Here is a 20,831-nt window from a genome sequence, read left to right as displayed (position 1 = left end):
TGAATACAGGCGGAGAACTTCTAGAACACGTTGTGTGACCGGTGTAGGGAGGAGGAGGACTCCCGCAGTGCTCAGCCATGGAGCCGCACTTCCTCCTCCATAGCCCCATAGTACACGAGAGGGGGGGGGGAGGGAGCAGTGAGCCTCGGGGCCAAAGCGCTAAATTTAAAAGAAATGTGTGGGCCCCGGAGTGGAAGGAAAAGTGCTCGCCGGTCACCCGGGAAGGAGGAGGGGAAGGCACCGAACCCCCCGCCAGCACCACACCGGGGCCGGCGCTCGTCTTCCTCCTCACAAATGGCTGCCGGCTTTGGCGGGAGCGCGGAGAGCAGGCGGCGAGCACTGGGGCCCCTCACACACGCCCCCTCCCCCCTGGCTCCGCTCTCCCTCAGCGGACGCGTTTCCTCCTCCTCCCTCCGGTCCTCCTTTGTTGTCTGTCGGGATTTTTTTTCTTCTTACCATTTCCGTACTTTTTCGATGGCGGCCATCACCCGTTTGATGTCATCTTTAGCCCGGCTTCGTGTCTCGGCTCGCACCGAGCGGCCCGACATGGCTGCAGTGGTTTATGAGGGAGGGGGGAAGAGGACGGAGAGTGTCCGCCGGTTACTTGTCTCTCTTTCTTCTCTGCCTCTCCACACGCATACGGCCGAGCACAGCCAACGCCGCGCATGCGTACTGCGCCGCCTGCTGCTGCTAGTGCTCGAGCGCTGCGGGGGGATGGGGAAAGCCGAGCACTGCACACCCACCATTCCATTCATTACAGCTCTGAGCACGGAGGAGTCGCTCCATAGTCTGACCCGGGGGGAGGGCATGGTCACAGTCACTCTACTGTAGGAAGATAAATACTTTTTAAGTAGTAAATGTTTCCTATATGATAGGGACTGAGCCCCAACAATGGTTGCCACAGCTCAAAAGAACCTGGTGATGTCATTGAATCATGGAGGAGCTGGGGGTCCCTGGCCTGTATTACAGGGGAGCTGGGGGCCACCGCCTGTATTACGGAGAAGCTGGGGGCCCTGGGCCGGCCTGCCTGTGTCATGCGGGAGCTGGGGGCCCCCTGGCCTGCCTGTGTTATGGAGATGCTGGGGGACCCGGCCAGCCTGTATTACAGGGGAGCTGGGGGCCACCGCCTGTATTACGGAGAAGCTGGGGGCCCTGGGCCGGCCTGCCTGTGTCATGCAGGAGCTGGGGGCCCCCTGGCCTGCCTGTGTTATGGAGATGCTGGGGGACCCTGGCCAGCCTGTATTACAGGGGAACTGGGGGCCACCAGCCTGTATTGCAGAGGAGCTGGGGGACCCCGGCCGGCCTGCCTGTGTCATGTGGGAGCTGGGGGCCCCTGGCCTGCCTGTGTCATGCGGGAGCAGGGGGCCCCTGGCCTGCCTTTGTCATGTGGGGGCCCAGACCAGCCTGTGTCATAAGGGAGTGGGGGGCCCTAGGCTGCCTGTGTCTTGGAGGGTGCACCGAGAAGGTCATAGGAACATTTAGGGCCCTTTCAGTTGACCCCTGGAACATTTACCCCCCCCCATGAACAGGGCATTGAGATATCGCCCTGCGTTACTTTCACTGACAATTGCGCAGTCGTGCAGCACTGTACCCAATTAAAATGTTCCACATAGAACAGGCCTCACCATGGTCGACCAGAGAAGTTGAGTGCACGTGCTCCGCATCCTAGCCAGAGGTTGTCTTTGAGAAATAGACGTATGAGTGCTGCCAGCATTGCTGCAGAGGTTGAAGGGGTGGTGGTCAGCAGGCCCGGACTGGGACATAAAATAGGCCTGGGCATTTTGGATTGAGCAGCCCATTTTACAGCCAAAATTACAACTGTTTTTTCGATGTCTTTTACAGTATATTTGGCCGGCTTCAGTTATTGTAAGCCCTGTACGCTTTAACCACTTGCCGACCACGCAATAGCCGAACGACTACAGCCTGGCCGGCCAGGGTGTCATATGGCGTCCTCCCGTGATTGCGCCCACCGCACGCCCACTGTGGCGTGCGGGTACCACACTTTGTGATTACTGTGTCCTCTGGACACAGCTGATCACAGGTCGAGATAAAGAGCCAATCAGCTCCTCTTTACTATGTGATCAACAGTACCCACCATTGCTGCCAATCAGAGCCCACCAGTGCCTCCTCATCAGTGTCACCTATCAGTTCTCATCAGTGCCCACCAGTGCCCTCCTCATCAGTGTCACCTATCAGTGCATCCAATCAGTGCCTCCTTATCAGTGTCACCTATCAGTGCTGCCAATCAGTGCCTCCTCATCAGTGTCACCTATCAGTGCTGCCTATCAGTGCCCATTGGTGCCTCCTCATCAGTGTAATCTATCAGTGCCCCCTACCAGTGCAGCCTCATCAATGCCTTCTCATCAGTGCCAATCATTGAAGGAGAAAATCTACCTGTTTGCAAAATTTTATAACTATGAAAACTTTTTTTTTTTTCAAAAAATAAAAATACCACCAAAGGAAAGCTCTTTTTGTGTGAAAAAAATTATAACAAATGTCATATGGGTACAGTGTTGCATGACTGCGCAATTGTCATTCAAAGTGTGACAGCGCTGAAAGCTGAGAATTGGCCTGGGCAGGAAGGGGGTAAAAGTGCCCGGTAGGCAAGTGATTAATGACAGGTCAGTGGCAGCTGCAGCTATCTGTAGCTATCCTCTCTGCCAGCGATTACCTATGAGGATTGTTGCTGGCAGAGTGGATATTTACAGATAGCTGCAGCTGCCACTGGTCTGTCATTAAGCCCCGGTTCACATTAATGCGATGCGGGAAGGCTGCGAATCCACAGCCTGTTCCCGCATCGCAAATGCACCCCCGGCAGTTCACACTGCCATATGCGATACGCTGGGGGTGTCAATGTAATCTTAACGACACCCCCAGTTTGATCGCATATCGCAGTGATATCTTGCAGTTCGCACAGGATCGGATCGCACAAGTGTGAACCGCTGTGCGATCCGATCCTGTTTCGGCTGCCAAAAAGGGTCCTGTGCGTGTTTGCTGCGGGTGCGGTGCGAATTTAGCCATACAAAGTGTATGGCTAAACTCGCACCGCGCAGCCGATCGCATGTAATGAAGGAGCAGTTCGCGAACGCCGCAGCTGCACAAATGTGAACCGGCTCTTAAGCGTACAGGGCTTGATGGTCAGCAGATTTCTCCTGTTGTCATTTGCACTGGTGCTATTTACCAGTGCCAATGCAGCCTAAGTCATGCCAGTACAAGATGGACTGTGATTGGTCAGTTCGGGTTACTTTGCATAAAGTCAACTCAATAGACATAGGAGCGGTGCAGTAACCCATAGAACTTGTCACACATGTGACCAACTAGTAGTGACTTGTGATATGATTTAGAGGTCTGGGTGACTGCATCTCCTGGTTGCAATCAGAGCTGATTGACAAAATGGAGGCCCCTAGTATATATGCACAGTCTATATACAGCGTTCACTGTGTAATAGGAAGTGACAGTGCTGAGCCAGATGTTATCAGAAACAGTGCTTGCTGGGACTTGCACACACAAGTTTAACTACTTGCTGACCGCCCACCGCAGATACACTGCGGCAGGCTGGCTCGGCTCCACCAACCAACATATAGGCACGTCGGTTCGCGGGAGCACTCCTGGGGGGGCACGCGCAACCCCATTAGGCAGCGGGGAAGCTGATCCATGTCACTGCCCCCCCCAAATGTCTGCCGCAATGTCGCAATCCTGCTAAAAATAGCAGATTGCCGCCATTACTAGTAAATAAATAAAAATGACATTAAATCTTTCCCCTAGTTTGAAGAACACGATAACTTTTGCGCAAACCAATCAAAATACACTTATTGGGATTTTGTTTACCAAAAATGTGTGGCAGAATACATATTGGCCTAAAATGATGAAAAAATTAGATTTTTACTTGTTTTTTTTTTATTATTGTGAATGGTTTTTTTTTCCAGAATTGTTGCTCTTTTTTTGTTTATAGCGCAAAAAATGTGATCAGGTGATCAAATACCACCAAAAGTAAACTCTATTTGTGGGGAAAAAAGGACACCAATTTTTTTGGGGTACAGCATCGCACAACCACTCAATTGTCCGTTTAAGAACGCAGTGCCAAATTGCACAAAATGGCCTGGTCATTAAGGGGGAAAATCTTCCGGTCCAGAAGTGGCTAAAAAGGCCGTCCTAGGCTTGCCCCTTCAGTTCTTGTGTTCATCCTGCAAACACCGGCACTGGAGAGGACACATCCCCAGTTTGTTATTTTCCTAGAACTTCCCTTTATCCACAGCAGGCGTCCCTGGATACCTCCCTCACCCACCCCCCTGTGCCAAAGCTGACGAGGAAGTCAGTCACAGGTTCCTGAGGGGAACGAGGGGAGAAAAAGGGAAAACTTCTCAACTTTAAGAACCCCCTCAACTACGCTACTCAGGTAGGTTTTGCTTCTGGGAATTTGAGGGGGGTTCTGTTTTTTTCCCTTCCCATTACTTTAGGCTAAACCAAGGATGGAGGAAGAGCCACAAGGAGGACTTACTGTGGGGGATCTGCAGGGCTGCATCTTCCCACATGTTCCGCCACACCTCTCTAGCCCTCGGGCGGGCTCACATGGAAGAATGAGGTGTTGGGGGTTCACCTTTTCTCCCGCTCACGCCTGTATGCTGCTGCTCTGCTCCCAGCACATCCACACTAATTGTGACCACCGGGAGCGGAAATGACATTAGTAAGATGGCGCCGCCACAGGAAGTAGACATGCGGCCATCTTTTTTCTGAGCAAATACGGCCGCAAACAGCGCGGTTTCAGACTGGGGGGCGTCTAGTCACATTAAAGCGGCCAGTTTTAAATGGCGGCACCGCAGCAGCAGCAAGAACAGGCGTTAGCATCTCTCTCTCTCTCTCTCTCTCTACTTTGCAATTGGTGCATCAAGAAAATAGTTGACAAAGAGACTAAACCCCTCGCAAAGGACTTTCTCAACCTCAAGAAAGAGATGACGTCTATGCTTAGATCTCTACAAACTGCCATTGATGAGATGAAGGGGGACGAACGGCTATCCACCTCATCTCAAAAATTCAAAACCACTCAGACGGCAATTTAGGCTCGATCGAATCACAGAAATTTTCCAAGCATCTTTTTCCAGCAGAAAAAAACGGAAGAGCTTTTAAAAGCGATTTATACTACGGAAGAAATCCAAGAATCGCAGCCCGTGGACTCCGTCAGGGACAGACTGTATAAAGGACTTCAAGAAGAAAAGCGCAAATAATTTCCAATCAATCAGTCTATCAAAGGTATAATAGACAAGGAGTTGATGGAACCCGGAAAACAGATTGTTTTGTCCAAAGGCCCAGAAGAGTTTCCTATTTGACAAACAACAAAGTGTTCTAACGAAATGTCCAAAACTAGATGCATCTCTGGCCAAAGTATCAAAAAAATTGCATCTCTCTTTTGAAGACATGGGCCAACTAAAGGACCAGGTAGACAAAAAAAATGGAGGTCACTCTACGTAGAACATACAAAGTAGGGGCCACGGGTTCTCAGCCCAAAATAGCGAACACGTGTGGTCAGAAATGTGTAATTTTGGCTGGAGCAACTCAGGGGGCACCTAGACAAAGTACCGGGGGCAGAGGAGGCTTTGGACTCCCTCCTACTAATAGAAAAAGGAGTGGCGTACATGGCTGACATGTCAGCAGAAGCAGTAGGATTCTCTGCTCGCACCACGGGCCTAGTCAATGCAGCTAGAAGGTGCTATGGCTAAAAACCTGGGAGGGAGACTTTGCCTCTAAGAATAAACTGTGCAATATCCCTTTCGACAGTAGTTCACTATTCGGCTCCGAACTTGAAAAAGAGTTAACGAGGTTGGCGGATAAAACCAAGGGTTTTTCCTTTAAGCACCCCTTTAAGTCAAAAACGCGAAACCCAGACAAGAATTGAGAAGCTGCTGTCCGAGTGCCAGGAAACCAGACCACACGAAAGATGCACGTAAAATAAAGCAGTTTATTAGAGCAACAACAATAAACGCACAGCAAGAGTGAGGAGACAAATTAGGAACAGCCGGGGTCAAGTCCAGAGTGGGTAGTCATCCAAGCCAGGATCGAGTCTAGAAGCAGGTAGCCATCAAAGGCGGGGTCGAGTCCAGAGGCGGGTAGTCTGTCGATGCTGGGTCGTCTGCCGAGAGAGCCAAGAAAGTCGTCAGCCAAGCCAGGTCATGCACAGAGGAACACAGAGAATAGAAGACTGCTAGCAGAGATGCACCTTGGAGCACAAACACAAGGGCAAAAGACTGCAAGCCAACAGGTGACATATATAGTCAGGTGTGCAACATCATCACTGAGTGACGCCCAGGCAGCAGGCAAGTGATTATGCAAACAGAATTTATAAAAGTCAGCAGTCTGCACATGTCTAATATATTTGCTAACAGGAAGGCAAGGTAAGACCCTGACAGCCGCAGACTCAACAAAGATGGGTCTTCAATGAAAAAAAAGGGGTTTTCTTGCACAGCTTATAGAAAACGTTCTGGTCAAACGTTACTTCAATTCCATCTCAAAGAAACGACTGTCCGAGAGCATTAAGGTGTGGCCCCCTTGGGACCTTTCCCTGGTTCTCAGGGCTCTAACCCAAGCACCTTTCGAGCCACTTACGGAGACTTCATTGAAAAATCTGACACTGAAATCAGCCTTCCTAGTTACAGTTATGCCAGCTAGACGAGTTAGCAAACTTCAGGCCTTCTCTATAAAGGAACCTTTCTTCAGTCTTCCCAGCCTGCCGAACACAAAAGCACATTCAACACGCCCAATTGCTACTTCCTGGGCAGAGAAAGCTGGGGCCTCCATCTAGCAAATCTGCCGAGCAGACATCTAGTCCAGTGATTCCACCTTTGTGAAACACTACAGGATTGATTTGGTCTCCGCCCAAGATCTGACCTTTGGTCGAAAGATCCTGGAGGCTGTAGTCCCACCCTAGGTATGAATTTTTGGGGTCTCATGTGACTGTCCTGGAGGATGACTGGGGAAAGCTAGAGTTATTACCAGATAACTCCTTTTCCAGGAATCCTCCAGGACGGTGGACCCCCACCTTTACTAATGGAAGATATTGAGTACATACTGTATATCAGAACATTAGTATTTGATGGCAAGGCAATCTTTGTATAACTGAAGGGGCAAGCTTAGAACGGCCTTTTTAAACTTGTCTTTGTTTGTGTTTCCTGCAGGAGGTGGAGCCTCTCATGTGACCGTCCTGGAAAAGGAGTTATCAGGTAATAATTCTAGCTTTTTTTTTTTCGCTCAAGAATACGCAGCACTTGTTTCCGCACCTATGTGTACAGGAGGGCCGGTGCAAGGATTTTTGACACCCTAGGCGAAACCTTTTTTTTGCCGCCCCCCCCCATTGGCTTCTCCCCTTACTCCACTCCCTTTGCCCTGCCCATGTATACAGTGGGGGTGGAGTTTTTTTGCGGCTGCTCTCCACCTATTTCTTCAGCCGTGGTCCGTAGGCCTACACCTGCGCCTCTTGACCCGGTCTGAAGACAAATAGTGGTGGCACTGGCTCACTTCCTCACTCTAGCCATGGTCCCCAGGTATATGGAAAGGCTAGGGCAGTATATACAGGGGTGTAGCATGGGTTGTCAGCGCCAGGGGCAAGACAAGTAATTAGCGCCCCCTAACCAATGAACATTTAGCGCTCCTGGAGTCCAGTGTGTAGTGAGGGCAGCCAGTCAGTGAGTAGTCTGCAGTAAGGACAGCCAGTCAGTGAGCAGTGTGCAGTGAGGACAGCCAGTCAATGAGCAGTGTGCGGTAAGTACAGCCAATCAGTGAGCAGTGTGCGGTGAGGAAAGCCAGTCAGTGAGTATTGTGCAGGAAGGACAGGCAGTCAGTGAGCAGTGTGTGGTCAGAACAGGCAGTCAGTGAGCAGTGTGCAGGAAGGACAGGCAGTCGGTGAGCAGTGTGTGGTCAGAACAGGCAGTCAGTGAGCAGTGTGTAGTGAGGGCAGCCGGTCAGTGAGCAATGTGCAGGAAGGATAGGCAGTCAGTGAGCAGTGTGTGGTCAGAACAGGCAGTCAGTGAGTAGTGTGTAGTGAGGGCAGCCGGTCAGTGAGCAGTGTGCAGGAAGGACAGCCAATCAGTGAGCAGTGTGCAGTGAGGAAAGCCAGTCAGTGAGCATTGTGCAGGAAGGACAGGCAGTCAGTGAGCAGTGTGTGGTCAGAACAGGCAGTCAGTGAGCAGTGTGCAGGAAGGACAGGCAGTCAGTGAGCAGTGTGTGGTCAGAACAGGCAGTCAGTGAGCAGTGTGTAGTGAGGACAGCCGGTCAGTGAGCATTGTGCAGGAAGGACAGGCAGTCAGTGAGCAGTGTGTGGTCAGAGCAGGCAGTCAGTGAGCAGTGTGCAGGAAGGACAGGCAGTCAGTGAGCAGTGTGCGGTGAGGAAAGCCAGTCAGTGAGCAGTGTGCAGGAAGGACAGCCAATCAGTGAGCAGTGTGCGGTGAGGAAAGCCAGTCAGTGAGCAGTGTGCAGGAAGGACAGGCATTCAGTGAGTAGTGTGTGGTCAGAACAGCCAATCAGTGAGAAGTGTGCAGTGAGGAAAGCCAGTCAGTGAACAGTATGCAGGAAGGACAGGCAGTTAGTGAGTAGTGTGTGGTCAGAACAGGCAGTCAGTGAGCAGTGTGTAGTGAGGGCAGCCAGGCAGTGAGTAGTGTGCGGTCAGAACAGGCAGTCAGTGAGCAGTGTGCGTTCAGGACAGCCAGTCAGTGAGCAGTGTGCGGTCAGGACAGCCAGTCAGTGAGCAGTGGGCGGTCAGGACAGCCAGTCAGTGAGCAGTGCGCGGTCAGGGCAGCCAGTCAGTGAGCAGTGCATGGTCAGGACAGCCATTCAGTGAGCAGTGCGCGGTAAGGACAGTCAGTCAGTGAGCAGTGCGCGGTAAGGACAGTCAGTCAGTGAGCAGTGCGCGGTAAGGACAGCCAGTTAGTGAGTAGTGTGTGGTGAGGACAGTCAGTTATGCACAGGAATGATGTCGAGAACAACACGCGAACCTGGAAGGAAGGCTGCAGGAAGAGCTTTGTTTTAGTCCTGGTTCACATATGTGCAATGTCAGACATCGCATATGATTCGGAGTGCACTGCTCTGAAAATCACATGCGATGTCTGTGCGATGCAAATTCAGCCATACAGATTGTATGGCTGAATTTGCATCGCATTTGGACACAACTTGCACAGGACCCTTTTTTTGGTCCGCACCAGAATCAGATTGCATGGGTGTTCACATCTATGTGATCCGATTAATGCGAACTGATCTGGGGGTGTCGCTAACTTTGTATTGACACTCACAGAGATTCGCATATGGCAGTGTGAACTGCCTGCGAGTTGAATGCGATGCAGGAACCCGCAGTGGATTCGCAGGTTTCCCGCATTGCAAATGTGTGAACCGGCACTTAAGGTAAGTATATCATAATGTGCTACTATGAAATGCATACTAGCACATTATGCATGGTCTTGCAGGGTATTTAAAAAAAAAATAAATAAAAAAAGTGTTTTTTACTAACGCTCTGAGACTTCAGAAAAGGTGAGCACTAAAAAAAAAAGCCAATGTTCTGAAAAGCAATATTTGGTTGCATAAAAAAGTTTTTTAGATCACTATTAGCCTTTAGAGTATATGGGTTTTGCCGTCGTCCCTAAGGAATCTGTGTATGGGGGTTGGTACCTCAGGCCAAGTTGGATGGGACTTTTTAGGCAGGTATGAGTATTTTCAAGGATATCATCGTATTATAAAACAAAGATTATTTAATATTTTGAATATGATACAAGTAAGTACATTGTTGTGAATGTTTGGGTGATAGACCCAAGTGAAAGAGTGTTGAAAGTCAGAAAGTTATGTGACAGATGTGAAAATCGGTGACAATTTAGGATAATCTCGGTAGAGATTTCTCCTGCGTTTGTTCCTACGCGTTTCGGCTTCCTCTTGAGCCTTTTTCAAGGGTGGTTGTCACCAATTCTGTAATATTTATACAAACATATTAGTTACAGTTTTTAATTACCACTGATATTAATCAATGTGGTAAAGATAGGTATATGTACATATATGTTTTTTTTGTTCCATGTGTGGTTATGGTATGCATCATTAGTCAACAGCGAGAACCAGAGCCACCTCCTGCAAGATATGTTGTTGAGTTAGGGTGTTTTGGTTCTAGTATTCTTAGTCTGTAGTTATATGTGTCACTATTGGACTTACAGTTTGATAATAAGCGTGGTTGATTGTTATCTTGGAATGATTCCGATTTGGTCAGGCGTACGTCCGATTTGATCTAATATATGTTTTATTAGAGATTTCAAGTATTTGTATATATAGACAATTTACCAGTTTTTTCCATAAGGTATATAGTCTAAAATTCTTATTAAATCTGTGTGCTACTCAGCGGGAGCTTAGTATATAACCTTTTTGTATCTCTTTTGGTAGGTATGCCTCCCTCTATTCGTACGGCCTGCCGACCAATTACAGATTGAGTCTATGACCTCTCTGTCACTATAGCTTTATGCATATATGTTTGGTGCATGGTATTCTTTCATTTACCTTTGTATTGATGTGGGTAATCCCCAGATCCTATCGTGGTTTTTGTGGGGCGCTTTTTTTTTCCCCCTTCAGGTATCTTCCCCGTAAAGGTATTTGAATGATACAAGGTGTGTTGTAAGGTTTTTCCTGCTCACCATTGTACAACCACATATATATATATATATACATATATATATATATATATATATATATATATATATATATATATATATATATATATATATATATATATATATAGCCATATATCATGCAGTACAGTGCCTATCGGTTGTCTGCTATTGCTGAGACTTACTATTTGGGCTGGGGCTGTTTCTTCTATTATAAGACAAGAGATGCTTAATTATCTAAGGCATAGCACCTCATTAATGCCAGAGCTCATATGTGTCAAATTAGAACACATCAAATATCTGACACCCAATAAATAAGAACTTTCTAACACCCATAAAAACAGTCTAATCAATCAGAAAAAAAACAATTTGTAAACAATACTCCCATTGGTGAGTTGTCGTTGAAGGCTGTGATCGTCCTTCGTTCTGAAAGTCTCAAATCAAATTTGTCTGAGAAATAAGCATCAAGAAAGATTTAGTAACAAAACATTTTACTTTTCCTCCTAAAAATAAACCAACGGTTAGAGGAATTTAGCATACAGTAAGCATGTCAAACATTTTCCTTCCTAACAGTGCACTTCTCTAATACCAAAAATTGTTGATGTCAAATTATTACCACGTGGATTTCTATATTTTTTTGTTATGGTATACCATAAATTTAAAGAAAAAATTATTATTGTTCACCATGGTTAACAAATGAGCAGCTCAAGAATAAACATTAGTAATTTCCCATTTGGCTACAAGAAATTATACGTCACCATTTTTTTCACCCATTTGGAACATTCTTCAAAACTGTTTTCTTTCTACAAAAGCAAAACTGATAGTTAATATACATCTACATATACAATTAACAGATTATTTTGTACTTTCCTCTTCAAGTTTACTCAGCTCAGTCAATTGGCATGACAATACAGCTGTTTACACTCCCTAGCTTTTGCAATTACCTGTGTCACAGATGGGGGAGGGGGGGGGGGGGGGTTTGTGCTGAAAAAGGCACCAAATTTTTTGTTTTTAAAAAGCCAGTGATAAAGATAAAAAGTCAGTGACAAAAACCCCAATGATAAAGTTCAAAATTGCTCACGATTTTAAGGATAGAAATACAATTTTAGTCCTTAAGGTCACACTTTACACACCAAATATATTTTCTTGCTTCTAAAAGCTGCCATGACCAGCATAGCACGGATTTGTTACCTTTTTGTTGTACTCGTGGCAAAATCACATCACTTTAAAACATAAGTAATAAACACAAAACAAATTATTATGCAACCAGTATTCATTCAGTGTTATGAAATGCTTTGCTGATACAGCACTTTTAGGAACATTATTAAAACTAACACAACATAACGATCCATGGATCTCACACACCTCTACACAACTAAGGTTGCCCATACACGATACAATTTTCCTAAACGTAAATTTCATTTTTTTCCTTTGGGATTCTCCTTACCTTGAGAATTGCCCATTTATTCTAAGCTCAGAATATAAAGTGAAATTAGCTGAGTTTGAAGGTTTATATATATATATATATATATATATATATATATATATATATAATATAGGGATGGTGAGGTCATTATTTAGACTTTATTGGAAAACCTAGTTTCCAACTTATGTGGTTTTCTGCGTCTTTATAATCAGATTTATATACACCCAATTTATGGTTTGCTGTTAACTATACTTGGTGGGCAAGTTTATACCTTCAAGCTCAGCTTAATATCACATACAATCTCCACATACATCTATACAATGGCATGCAATCTTATATAACGACTAAAAATACACTTAAATGTCTATACAGCAAATATACAAGGTTTAGAGGGAGAATTCACTATCACACACAGTACTGCTTTGTAACCGGGTTTCAGACCCTGGGGTATCAGACCCCCCTCTTATCTTTAGGAATATCAGATTCCTGGGAGGCGCTAAAAAATAGCGCTAACTGGGTACCGTTAATCTGCTCTGACAGTATAGGGTGGTAATAAATAAAAAATAGAATTACTCACCCAATACTGTGTTATGGCAGATCCCAACTTCTTGACACCAAACTGTTAGCTCAATCTCGTCAGGAGGCAATTACAAGATGATATATGGCCCTCCAGTCCCAACTCCCCCTGTATAGTGAAGTCTGCTGGCCAGGAGATGCGACGACACATAGCAACTTAAGCTTAGCGTAGACACATCTAGTTTATTTCAAGTTTTGCTCACACATTTAAAGGAAATTTGGGCGGCAAAACCCTGTTTAAACCAGTTACAATTCATGGGTCAACTTATCAATAGAACATATCTCACAGAAACAATACATGAAAAGGCCCTTGTGTTCCCATACATCTCTGTCAAAATTGTGTTTTGTGGGAAAGCCGCTCCATCTGTGTTCAGCTGTCTGATGTGTTAATGTAAGCAATTGTCAATTGTGTTCAGGTGTTGTCTGTCGTCTATATGCAAAATATCCAACTGCCAAGTGTCCAGGGTGTGTGAATGAGGTGTGTTAGTCTGACTCGTTAATATGTAATTGCAAGGGACCACATTCCATTGGAAAGTGGGCATGAGCTGAAATGTATTATGAAATATAATATTTCAGTAAGGCACGTTGATACACTCTTTCACATACCATCTGAATTTCACAGCTGAAATCGAGACTTCTTGAGACCAGGCAACCTTTTTCCAATCATCTATTGTCCAATTTTGGTGAGCCTGTGTGAATTGTAGCCTCAGTCTTCTGTTCTGAGCTGACAGGAGTGGCACCTGGTGTGGTCTTCTGCTGCTGTAGTTCATCTGCTTCAAGGTTCGAAGTGTTATGCGTTCAGAGATGGTATTCTGCAAGATTTGGTTTTAAGGAGTGGTTATATGAGTTATTGTTGCCTATCTATCATCTTGATCACCAGTCTGCCCATTCTCCTCTAAACTCTGCAAGGCATTTTCGTCCAAACAACTGCTGCTCACTGGATATTTTGCCTTTTTCGGACCATTCTCTGTAAACCCTAGAAATGGTTGTGTGTCAAAATCCCAGTAGATCAGCATTTTTTTAAAATACTGAGACCAGCCGTCTCGCACCAACAACCGTGCCACGTTCAAAGTCACTTAAATCCTCTTTCTTTCCCATTCTGATGCTTGGTTTGAACTTCAGCAAGTTGTCTTCATCATGTCTAGATGCCTAAATGCATTGAGTTGCTGCCATGTGAATGGCTGATTAGCAATTTGTGTTGCCATGCAATTGAACAGGTGTACCTAATAAAGTGGCTGGTAAGTGTATACCATGTTCATCGCTCCTCCAGAAAACTGAGTGGGAGACAGACACGGCTATGACTCTGTCTGCTTATCAAACTAAACAATTTTTTCCTTTTTACACACAAAAGCTCCATTTTATAGAGACTGCAGGATTCTGGCTACAAGCTCCTGACTCGGTGGTGCAAGGTCCCAGAGAAGCTACATCGTATGTGAGGAGGTAAAACCTTGGACAGAGGGGTGGCTGTGGACGTAGTATACTTGGATTTTGCAAAAGCGTTTGACACAGTTCCCCATACACGGCTAATGTGTAAGGTAAAGTCTACTGGCTTGGAAAGATCAGTTTGTAAATGGATAGAAAATTGGCTAAAATATCATATTCAGAGAGTAGTGATTAATGATTCTTACTCTGAATGGTCTAAAGTTATCAGTGGTGTACCCCTAGGTTCAGTGTTGGGACCCTTACTTTTTAATATCTTTATAAATGATATTGAGTCTGGGATTAAAAGTTCCATTTCAGTCTTTGCAGATGACACCAAGCTTTGCAGTGGAATAACTTCTTTACAGGATGTCCCCAATTTACAAGCTGACCTCAATGCACTGTTTCATTGGGCAACTATGTGGCAAATGAGGTTTAATTTTGATAAATGTAAAGTTATGCACTTGGGGGCTAAGAATATGCAAGCATCATACATACTAGGTGGAGTAGAACTGGGGGAATCCATAGCGGAGAAGGATCTGGGTGTTCTGGTAGATCATAAGCTTAATAATAGCATGCAATGCCAAGCTGCTGTTTCCAAAGCAAGCAAAGTCCTTTCTTGTATTAACAGAGGCATGGACTCCAGAGAGAGAGATGTAATTTTGCCCCCGTACAAATCATTAGTAAGACCTCATCTGGAATAAGCAGTTCAGTTTTGGGCACCAGTTCTTAAAAAGGATATTGGGGAACTGGAGAAAGTGCAGAGAAGAGCAACCAAACTGATAAGAGGCATGGAGGACTTCAACTATAAGAAAAGATTAGAGGAACTGAATTTATTCTCTCTTGAGAAGAGGAGATTAAGGGGGAATATGATCAACATGTATAAATACATAAGGGGTCCATATAGTAAACTTGGGTTTGAGTTGTTCACTTTAAGGTCAACACAGAGGCCAAGGGGGCACTCTTTACGTCTAGAGGAAAACAGATTTAGTCTCCAAATACGGAAAGGTTTCTTTACCATAAGAGCTGTGAAAATGTGGAATAGACTCCCTCCAGAGGTGGTTCTGGCCAGCTCACTAGATTGCTTTAAAAAAGGCCTGGATTCTCCTAGGTGTACATAATATAAATGGGTACTAAATTTTTTTTTTTTAGGTAAAGTTGATCCAGGGAATATCCGATTGACTCTCGGGGGATCAGAAAGGAATTTTTTTCCACTGCTGTAGCAAATTGGATCGTGCTTTGCTGGGGTTTATTTTCCGCCTTCCTCTGGATCAACAGCGGGTATAGGATTGTGTACATGGGATTGTATGGTGGGGTTTTCAATACTGTTTCTTTTTTTTTTTTTTTTTTTTTTTATGGTTGAACCGGATGGATTTGTGTCTTTTTTCAACCTGACTAACTATGTAATTATGTAACTATGTAACTGAACTGGATCCTATCTGTTGGAGATGCAGCATGGCCGGTGGCACTCTCCTGCATGTCTTCTGGACTTGTCCATGGTTACGCCCCTTCTGGCAAGATGTCTGTGCACTGATTCGGGAACTTACGGATCTTTGCCTTGAGTTGGACCCGGCTGATTGCCTACTATATCTTAGTATGCTCTCCAAGTGTAAATTTTGCCACTCACTGGTGGGACATTTGTTCAACGGGGCTAGGACCTGCATCCCAGCACAATCTAACTCCTCCTCTCCTCCTACAGCATACTAATGGATTAGGACTATAAATGATATTATGTGCATGCATGGAAGAAATCATGGCCTCTCTAAAAAGAAGCAGGAAGCCCACTTCTGCTAGGCATTGGCTTCACCCCCGCTAGTAATTTATACCCTCATATTTCTCCTAAATCTTCTGGCAGCTTTGCTGTCCATGGTCCTGCTCCGAGCAAATTATTCAGCAGATTAGATGTTAGTGTTTTAGACCTCCTAAGGGATGTTGTTCATTATACTGTAACTCTCTGTATTATACTCTAATCACTGACTCTGGACCTGTTTGATTAATCTGGCTTAAGGCCCTATGTAACTCCTGTTTATTATGTCACTCTAAATAAAGAATTTTAAAAGAATGATGTTTATTTTATGGATGTTTAGTCCTAAGGCTCTCTCATCATTTCTCCTAAGGTATTGGAAGAACTGCTGATTCAAGCTGTGTATATGCATTGCAGCTATGTCTATAGACTGCTAGATCTGCCTGAGTTGAGTACCACTTGTAGAACATTTCATTGACAAGCAGCCTACAACATCTATCCTGTTTTAGTACAATTTGATGTGCACAATGAGACAGTGTGTTTATTACGCAAGGCTTTGCATGGTTAAAGTGGGATTATCCTGACAACGTATCCAGTGCACTTCAGGACACAGTCTGTGTTTGCAAGGACAACAGCCTGAACACGTTTGCAATGTTTTTACTCTAGAGATATAAATTAATGATCCATACAGTGTGGAAACAACAATTGATAAGCTGCTTAATATTTATGGCGCAGCTGTGGAACTGTAAAAAAAAACAACCCAAACATATGAATCTTGCTGTCTACCCCATAGCAGTTTTACTGCTGCAGGGTGGCAGCTGTGTGCCAGATAACGTGTGTATATATATATACATGATCCGACTCTTTGACGTAGGGATGCGTATGGGTGCCGCCGGCACCCGCCTCAAACTCTATGTGCCCCAGCACCCGCTGATCATTTGTTACACAGGCAGAACAGCAGTCTGCCTATGTAAACAAGGCAGATTGCCATTCTGTCAGTAGGGAAGGCATCGATCCTGTGTTCCTGCAAAGCAGAGACACGGATCTTTGCCCTCCCCTAGTAAAAGCACCTCCCTTAGTACACAAAAACATTGACCAGGCACACAGTTAATCCTTTGATCGCCCCTGATGTTAACCTCTTCCCAGTCAGTGTCATTAGTACAGTGACAGTGCATTTTTTTTTTTTAGCACTGATCACTTTATAAGTGTCACTGGTCCCCAAAAAGTGTCAAGTGTTAATTACCCAGATAGCAAGAATAACTTGCCACAAATTTGTGGCAGTGTTAAACTGTAAGTCTGGTAACTTGCTGCACATTTTCACTGGCAAGTTGTACACTTGCAGAGCACTTGAAGCATAACTTCTAGTTGACACTTTTCCAATTTGTAGCAAATTTGCGTGCCAAGTCTCTAGCAGGAGCAAAGTTGGAGTGGTGAGTCTACAGCAAGAGCTCTGCAAGTCTACAGCATGAAAATTCAGCCACAGTGACCCCTGTGGTGGGATGACTATTGCACAACATAACTGAACCAGAACTTGCAGCAGACTTGCATAATGTTTGCAAAGAAAGTTGATCTGGAGTCATGCAATGTGGACTTGCTGCAATTGTGCAACAAACTTGTGAAGCCTGGCAAGTCTAGCAATTGCTTAACAAGCTAAAACTTGCAGCACAATTGCTTGCTATTTGGGTAGTGTCAGAATGTCTGTCGCAGTATTGTAGTCCTTCTATAATTCGCTGTTGCTGCCATTATTAGTAAAAAAACTAAATAAAAATATCCCATAGTTTGTAGACATGATAACTTTTGTGCAAACTAGTCAATATACACTTATTGGGATTTTTTTTAACCAAAAATATGTAGCAGAATACAAATGGGCCAAAATTTATATAGAAATTAGATTTTTTAAATTTTATTATTGGATGTTTTTTAGCAGAAAGTAAAAAAAAAGGTTTTTTTCAAAATTTCTTTTGTTTATAGCACAAAAATAAAAACCGCAGAGGTGATTAAATACCACCAAAGAAAAATCTCTATTTGTGGGGAAAAAAAGGACATACATTTTGTTTGGGTACAGCGTCGCATGACCATGCACTTGTCAGTTAACCACTTGCCGACCGCCAGCAGTACACATACTGCGGTGTCGGCTTTGTCAAAGACGTATCTGTACATCGCTTCGCGGGACCGTGAGTGGGGGCATGTGCGCGCCCATTCGCCACAGTGGGAAGCGGATCTGCGGGTCCGGCGGCGATCGCTCCCTGTAGAGACAGAATGGCCATCTGCCATTGTAAACACTGCAGACCGCTGTTCTGTCAGCAATGAATGCAGGGATCCTGTGTTCCTCCTATTTAGGAAAACAGGTCCCTGTGTTCATTCCATAAGTATATCCCCCACACAGTTAGAAAGCACCCCCTAGGGACGCATTTAACCCTTTGATCGCCCCTGGTGTTAACCTATTCCCTGCCAGTGTCATTAGTACAGTAACAGTGCATATTTTTAGCATTGATTACTGTAGTAATGTCACTGGTCCCCCCAAAAGTGTCAAAAATGTCAGTTAGGTGTCCGATCTGTCCGCCGAAATGTCGCAGTTCCACTAAAAATCGCTGATCGCCGCCATTACTAGTAAAAAAATTTAAATAATTAAAAATGACATGTCTTTCCCCTAGTTTGTAGATGCGATACCTTACGGGCAACCCAATCAATATTCTCTTATTTTAGAATTTTACATTTTTTTTTATTGGGAATGTTTTATAGCGGAAAGTGAAAAATGTTTTTTTTTCAGAATTGTCATTCTTTTTTTGTTTATAGCGCAAAAAAATAAAAATCGCAGATATGCTCAAATACCACCAAAGGAAAGCTTTATTTGTGGGAAAAAAGGACATAAATTTTGTTTGGGTACAGCTTCGCACGACCGCGCAATTATCGTTTAAAGTAATGCAGTGCCGAATCGCAAAAAATTGCCTGGTCATTAAAGGGGAAAACCTTCAGGTCCAGAAGTGGTTAAAGTAACACTGTGCCGTATCGAAAAAAGTGGCCTGGTCAGGAAGGGAGGGGGTAAATCTTCCGTAGGTCAAGTGGTTAAAGTAGAATTTAACTGGCAAGTTGTACACTTGCAGAGCACTTGAAGCACAAGTTCTAGTTGACACTTTTTGCACCTAGTGATGTAACATGGGAGAGTGAGATTAAGTCCCATGGCCCAAAAAGCCAGATGTTTTAGTTCATTACTTGAAGTGGTATGGAACAAGTAATGCTCTCCACCCCCTACCCACCCCCAGGACCACCCCTTGTCGCTACCTCGAAATACCTCCTAGCACTGCCCCCTTTAGAACAGGTAACCAAGTATAATTTAGGGGGCTATACAAGTTATTTGTATGGAATTTAAAGCAGATCTTCACTGTATCTGAGCACCAAAAACACTATTTAATTCATTTCTATTATTTAAAGAAAAATCCCCCATTCATCCATGTCTCCATGCTTTATTTTGGTGAGAAATCTCTTTAAAAAAACACCCCCTAGCATTTCTGGCGATGGTCATCTTGAGTAAGGGCAAATGATCCATGTGGCATTTAGATCCTGCCCTTAGATCAAGTATGCATGCAGGAGATTGTGCTTAGCTGAGAAAACCACTCCTCCCCTCCTGGAGACTCCTGGGATGTATGACATCATTTGTCTAGACCTGGAAACCAGGAAGTAACTGAAGAAATGTGAAAAAATTGTTTAAAACAAGTACAAACCCGATTCCAAAAAAGTTGGGACACTGTACAAATTGTGAATAAAAACAGAATGCAATGATGTGGAAGTTTCAAATTTCAATATTTTATTCAGAATACAACATAGATGGCACATCAAATGCTTAAACTGAGAAAATGTATTATTTTAAGGGAAAAATATGTTGATTTTAAATTTCCTGGCATCAACACATCTCAAAAAAGTTGGGACACGGCCATGTTTACCACTGTGTGGCCTCTCCTCTTCTTTTTATAACTGTCTGAAAACGTCTGGGGACTGAGGAGACAAGTTGCCCAAGTTTAGGAATGTTGTCCCATTCTTGTCTAATACAGGCTTCTAGTTGCTCAACTGTCTTAGGTCTTCTTTGTCGCATCTTACTCTTTATGATGCACCAAATGTTTTCTATGGGTGAAAGATCTGGACTGCAGGCTGGCCATTTCAGTACCCGGATCCTTCTTCTACGCAGCCAAGATGTTGTAATTGATGCAGTATGTGGTCTGGCATTGTCATATTGGAAAATGCAAGGTCTTCCCTGAAAGAGACGACGTCTGGATGGGAGCATATGTTGTTCTAGAACTTGGATACACCTTTCAGCATGATGGTGCCTTTCCAGATGTGTAAGCTGCCCATGCCACACGCACTCATGCAACCCCATACCATCAGAGATGCATGCTTCTGAACTGAGCGCTGATAACAACTTGTGTTGTCCTTGTCCTCTTTAGTCCGGATGACATGGCGTCCCAGTTTTCCACAAAGAACTTCAAATTTTGATTTGTCTGACCACAGAACAGTTTTCCACTTTGCCACAGTCCATTTTAAATGAGCCTTGGCCCAGAGAAAACGCCTGCGCTTCTGGATCATGTTTAGATATGGCTTCTTTTTTGACCTATAGAGTTTTAGTCGGCAATGGCACGGTGGATTGTGTTCACCATAATGTTTTCTGGAAGTATTCCTGAGCCCATGTTGTGATTTCCATTACAGTAGCATTCCTGTATGTGATGCAGTGCCGTCTAAGGGCACGAAGATCACGGGCATCCAGTATGGTTTTCTGGCCCTGACCCTTACACACAGAGATTGTTCCAGCCAGATTCTCTGAATCTTTGGATGATATTATGCATTGAAGATGATGATAACTTCAAACTCTTTGCAATTTTTCTCCTTTCTGATATTGCTCCACTATTTTTCGCCGCAGCATTGGGGGAATTGGTGATCCTCTGCCCATCTTGACTTCTGAGAGACACTGCCACTCTAAGAGGCTCTTTTTATACCCAATCATGCTGCCAAGTTAATCCAAAAATGCTGCCAAGTTGCAAATTGGTCCTCCAGCTGT

At 44.7% G+C, this 20,831-nt stretch overlaps 1 protein-coding gene across 2 annotated transcripts in view; it reads right to left on the bottom strand.

Annotated features, from left to right (window-relative positions):
• The window catches only part of BCL7A (BAF chromatin remodeling complex subunit BCL7A), a 55,324-nt gene extending 54,653 nt beyond the window's left edge, over positions 1-671 (bottom strand). For both annotated transcript variants that reach the window (XM_082269633.1, XM_082269634.1), the window contains exon 1: positions 457-671. In XM_082269633.1, the coding sequence (XP_082125759.1) occupies positions 457-548 (92 nt within the window). In that variant the 5' untranslated portion in view covers positions 549-671. The remainder of the gene's footprint in view (positions 1-456) is intronic.
• Positions 672-20,831: the final 20,160 nt, after the last annotated feature.

This window comes from Pelophylax lessonae (genome assembly GCF_965119305.1).
Source record: "Pelophylax lessonae genome assembly, chromosome: 1".
Lineage (NCBI taxonomy): Eukaryota > Metazoa > Chordata > Amphibia > Anura > Ranidae > Pelophylax > Pelophylax lessonae.
The sequence above is the reverse complement of the archived record's forward strand: the minus strand, read 5'-3'. Positions and strand labels throughout refer to the sequence as shown.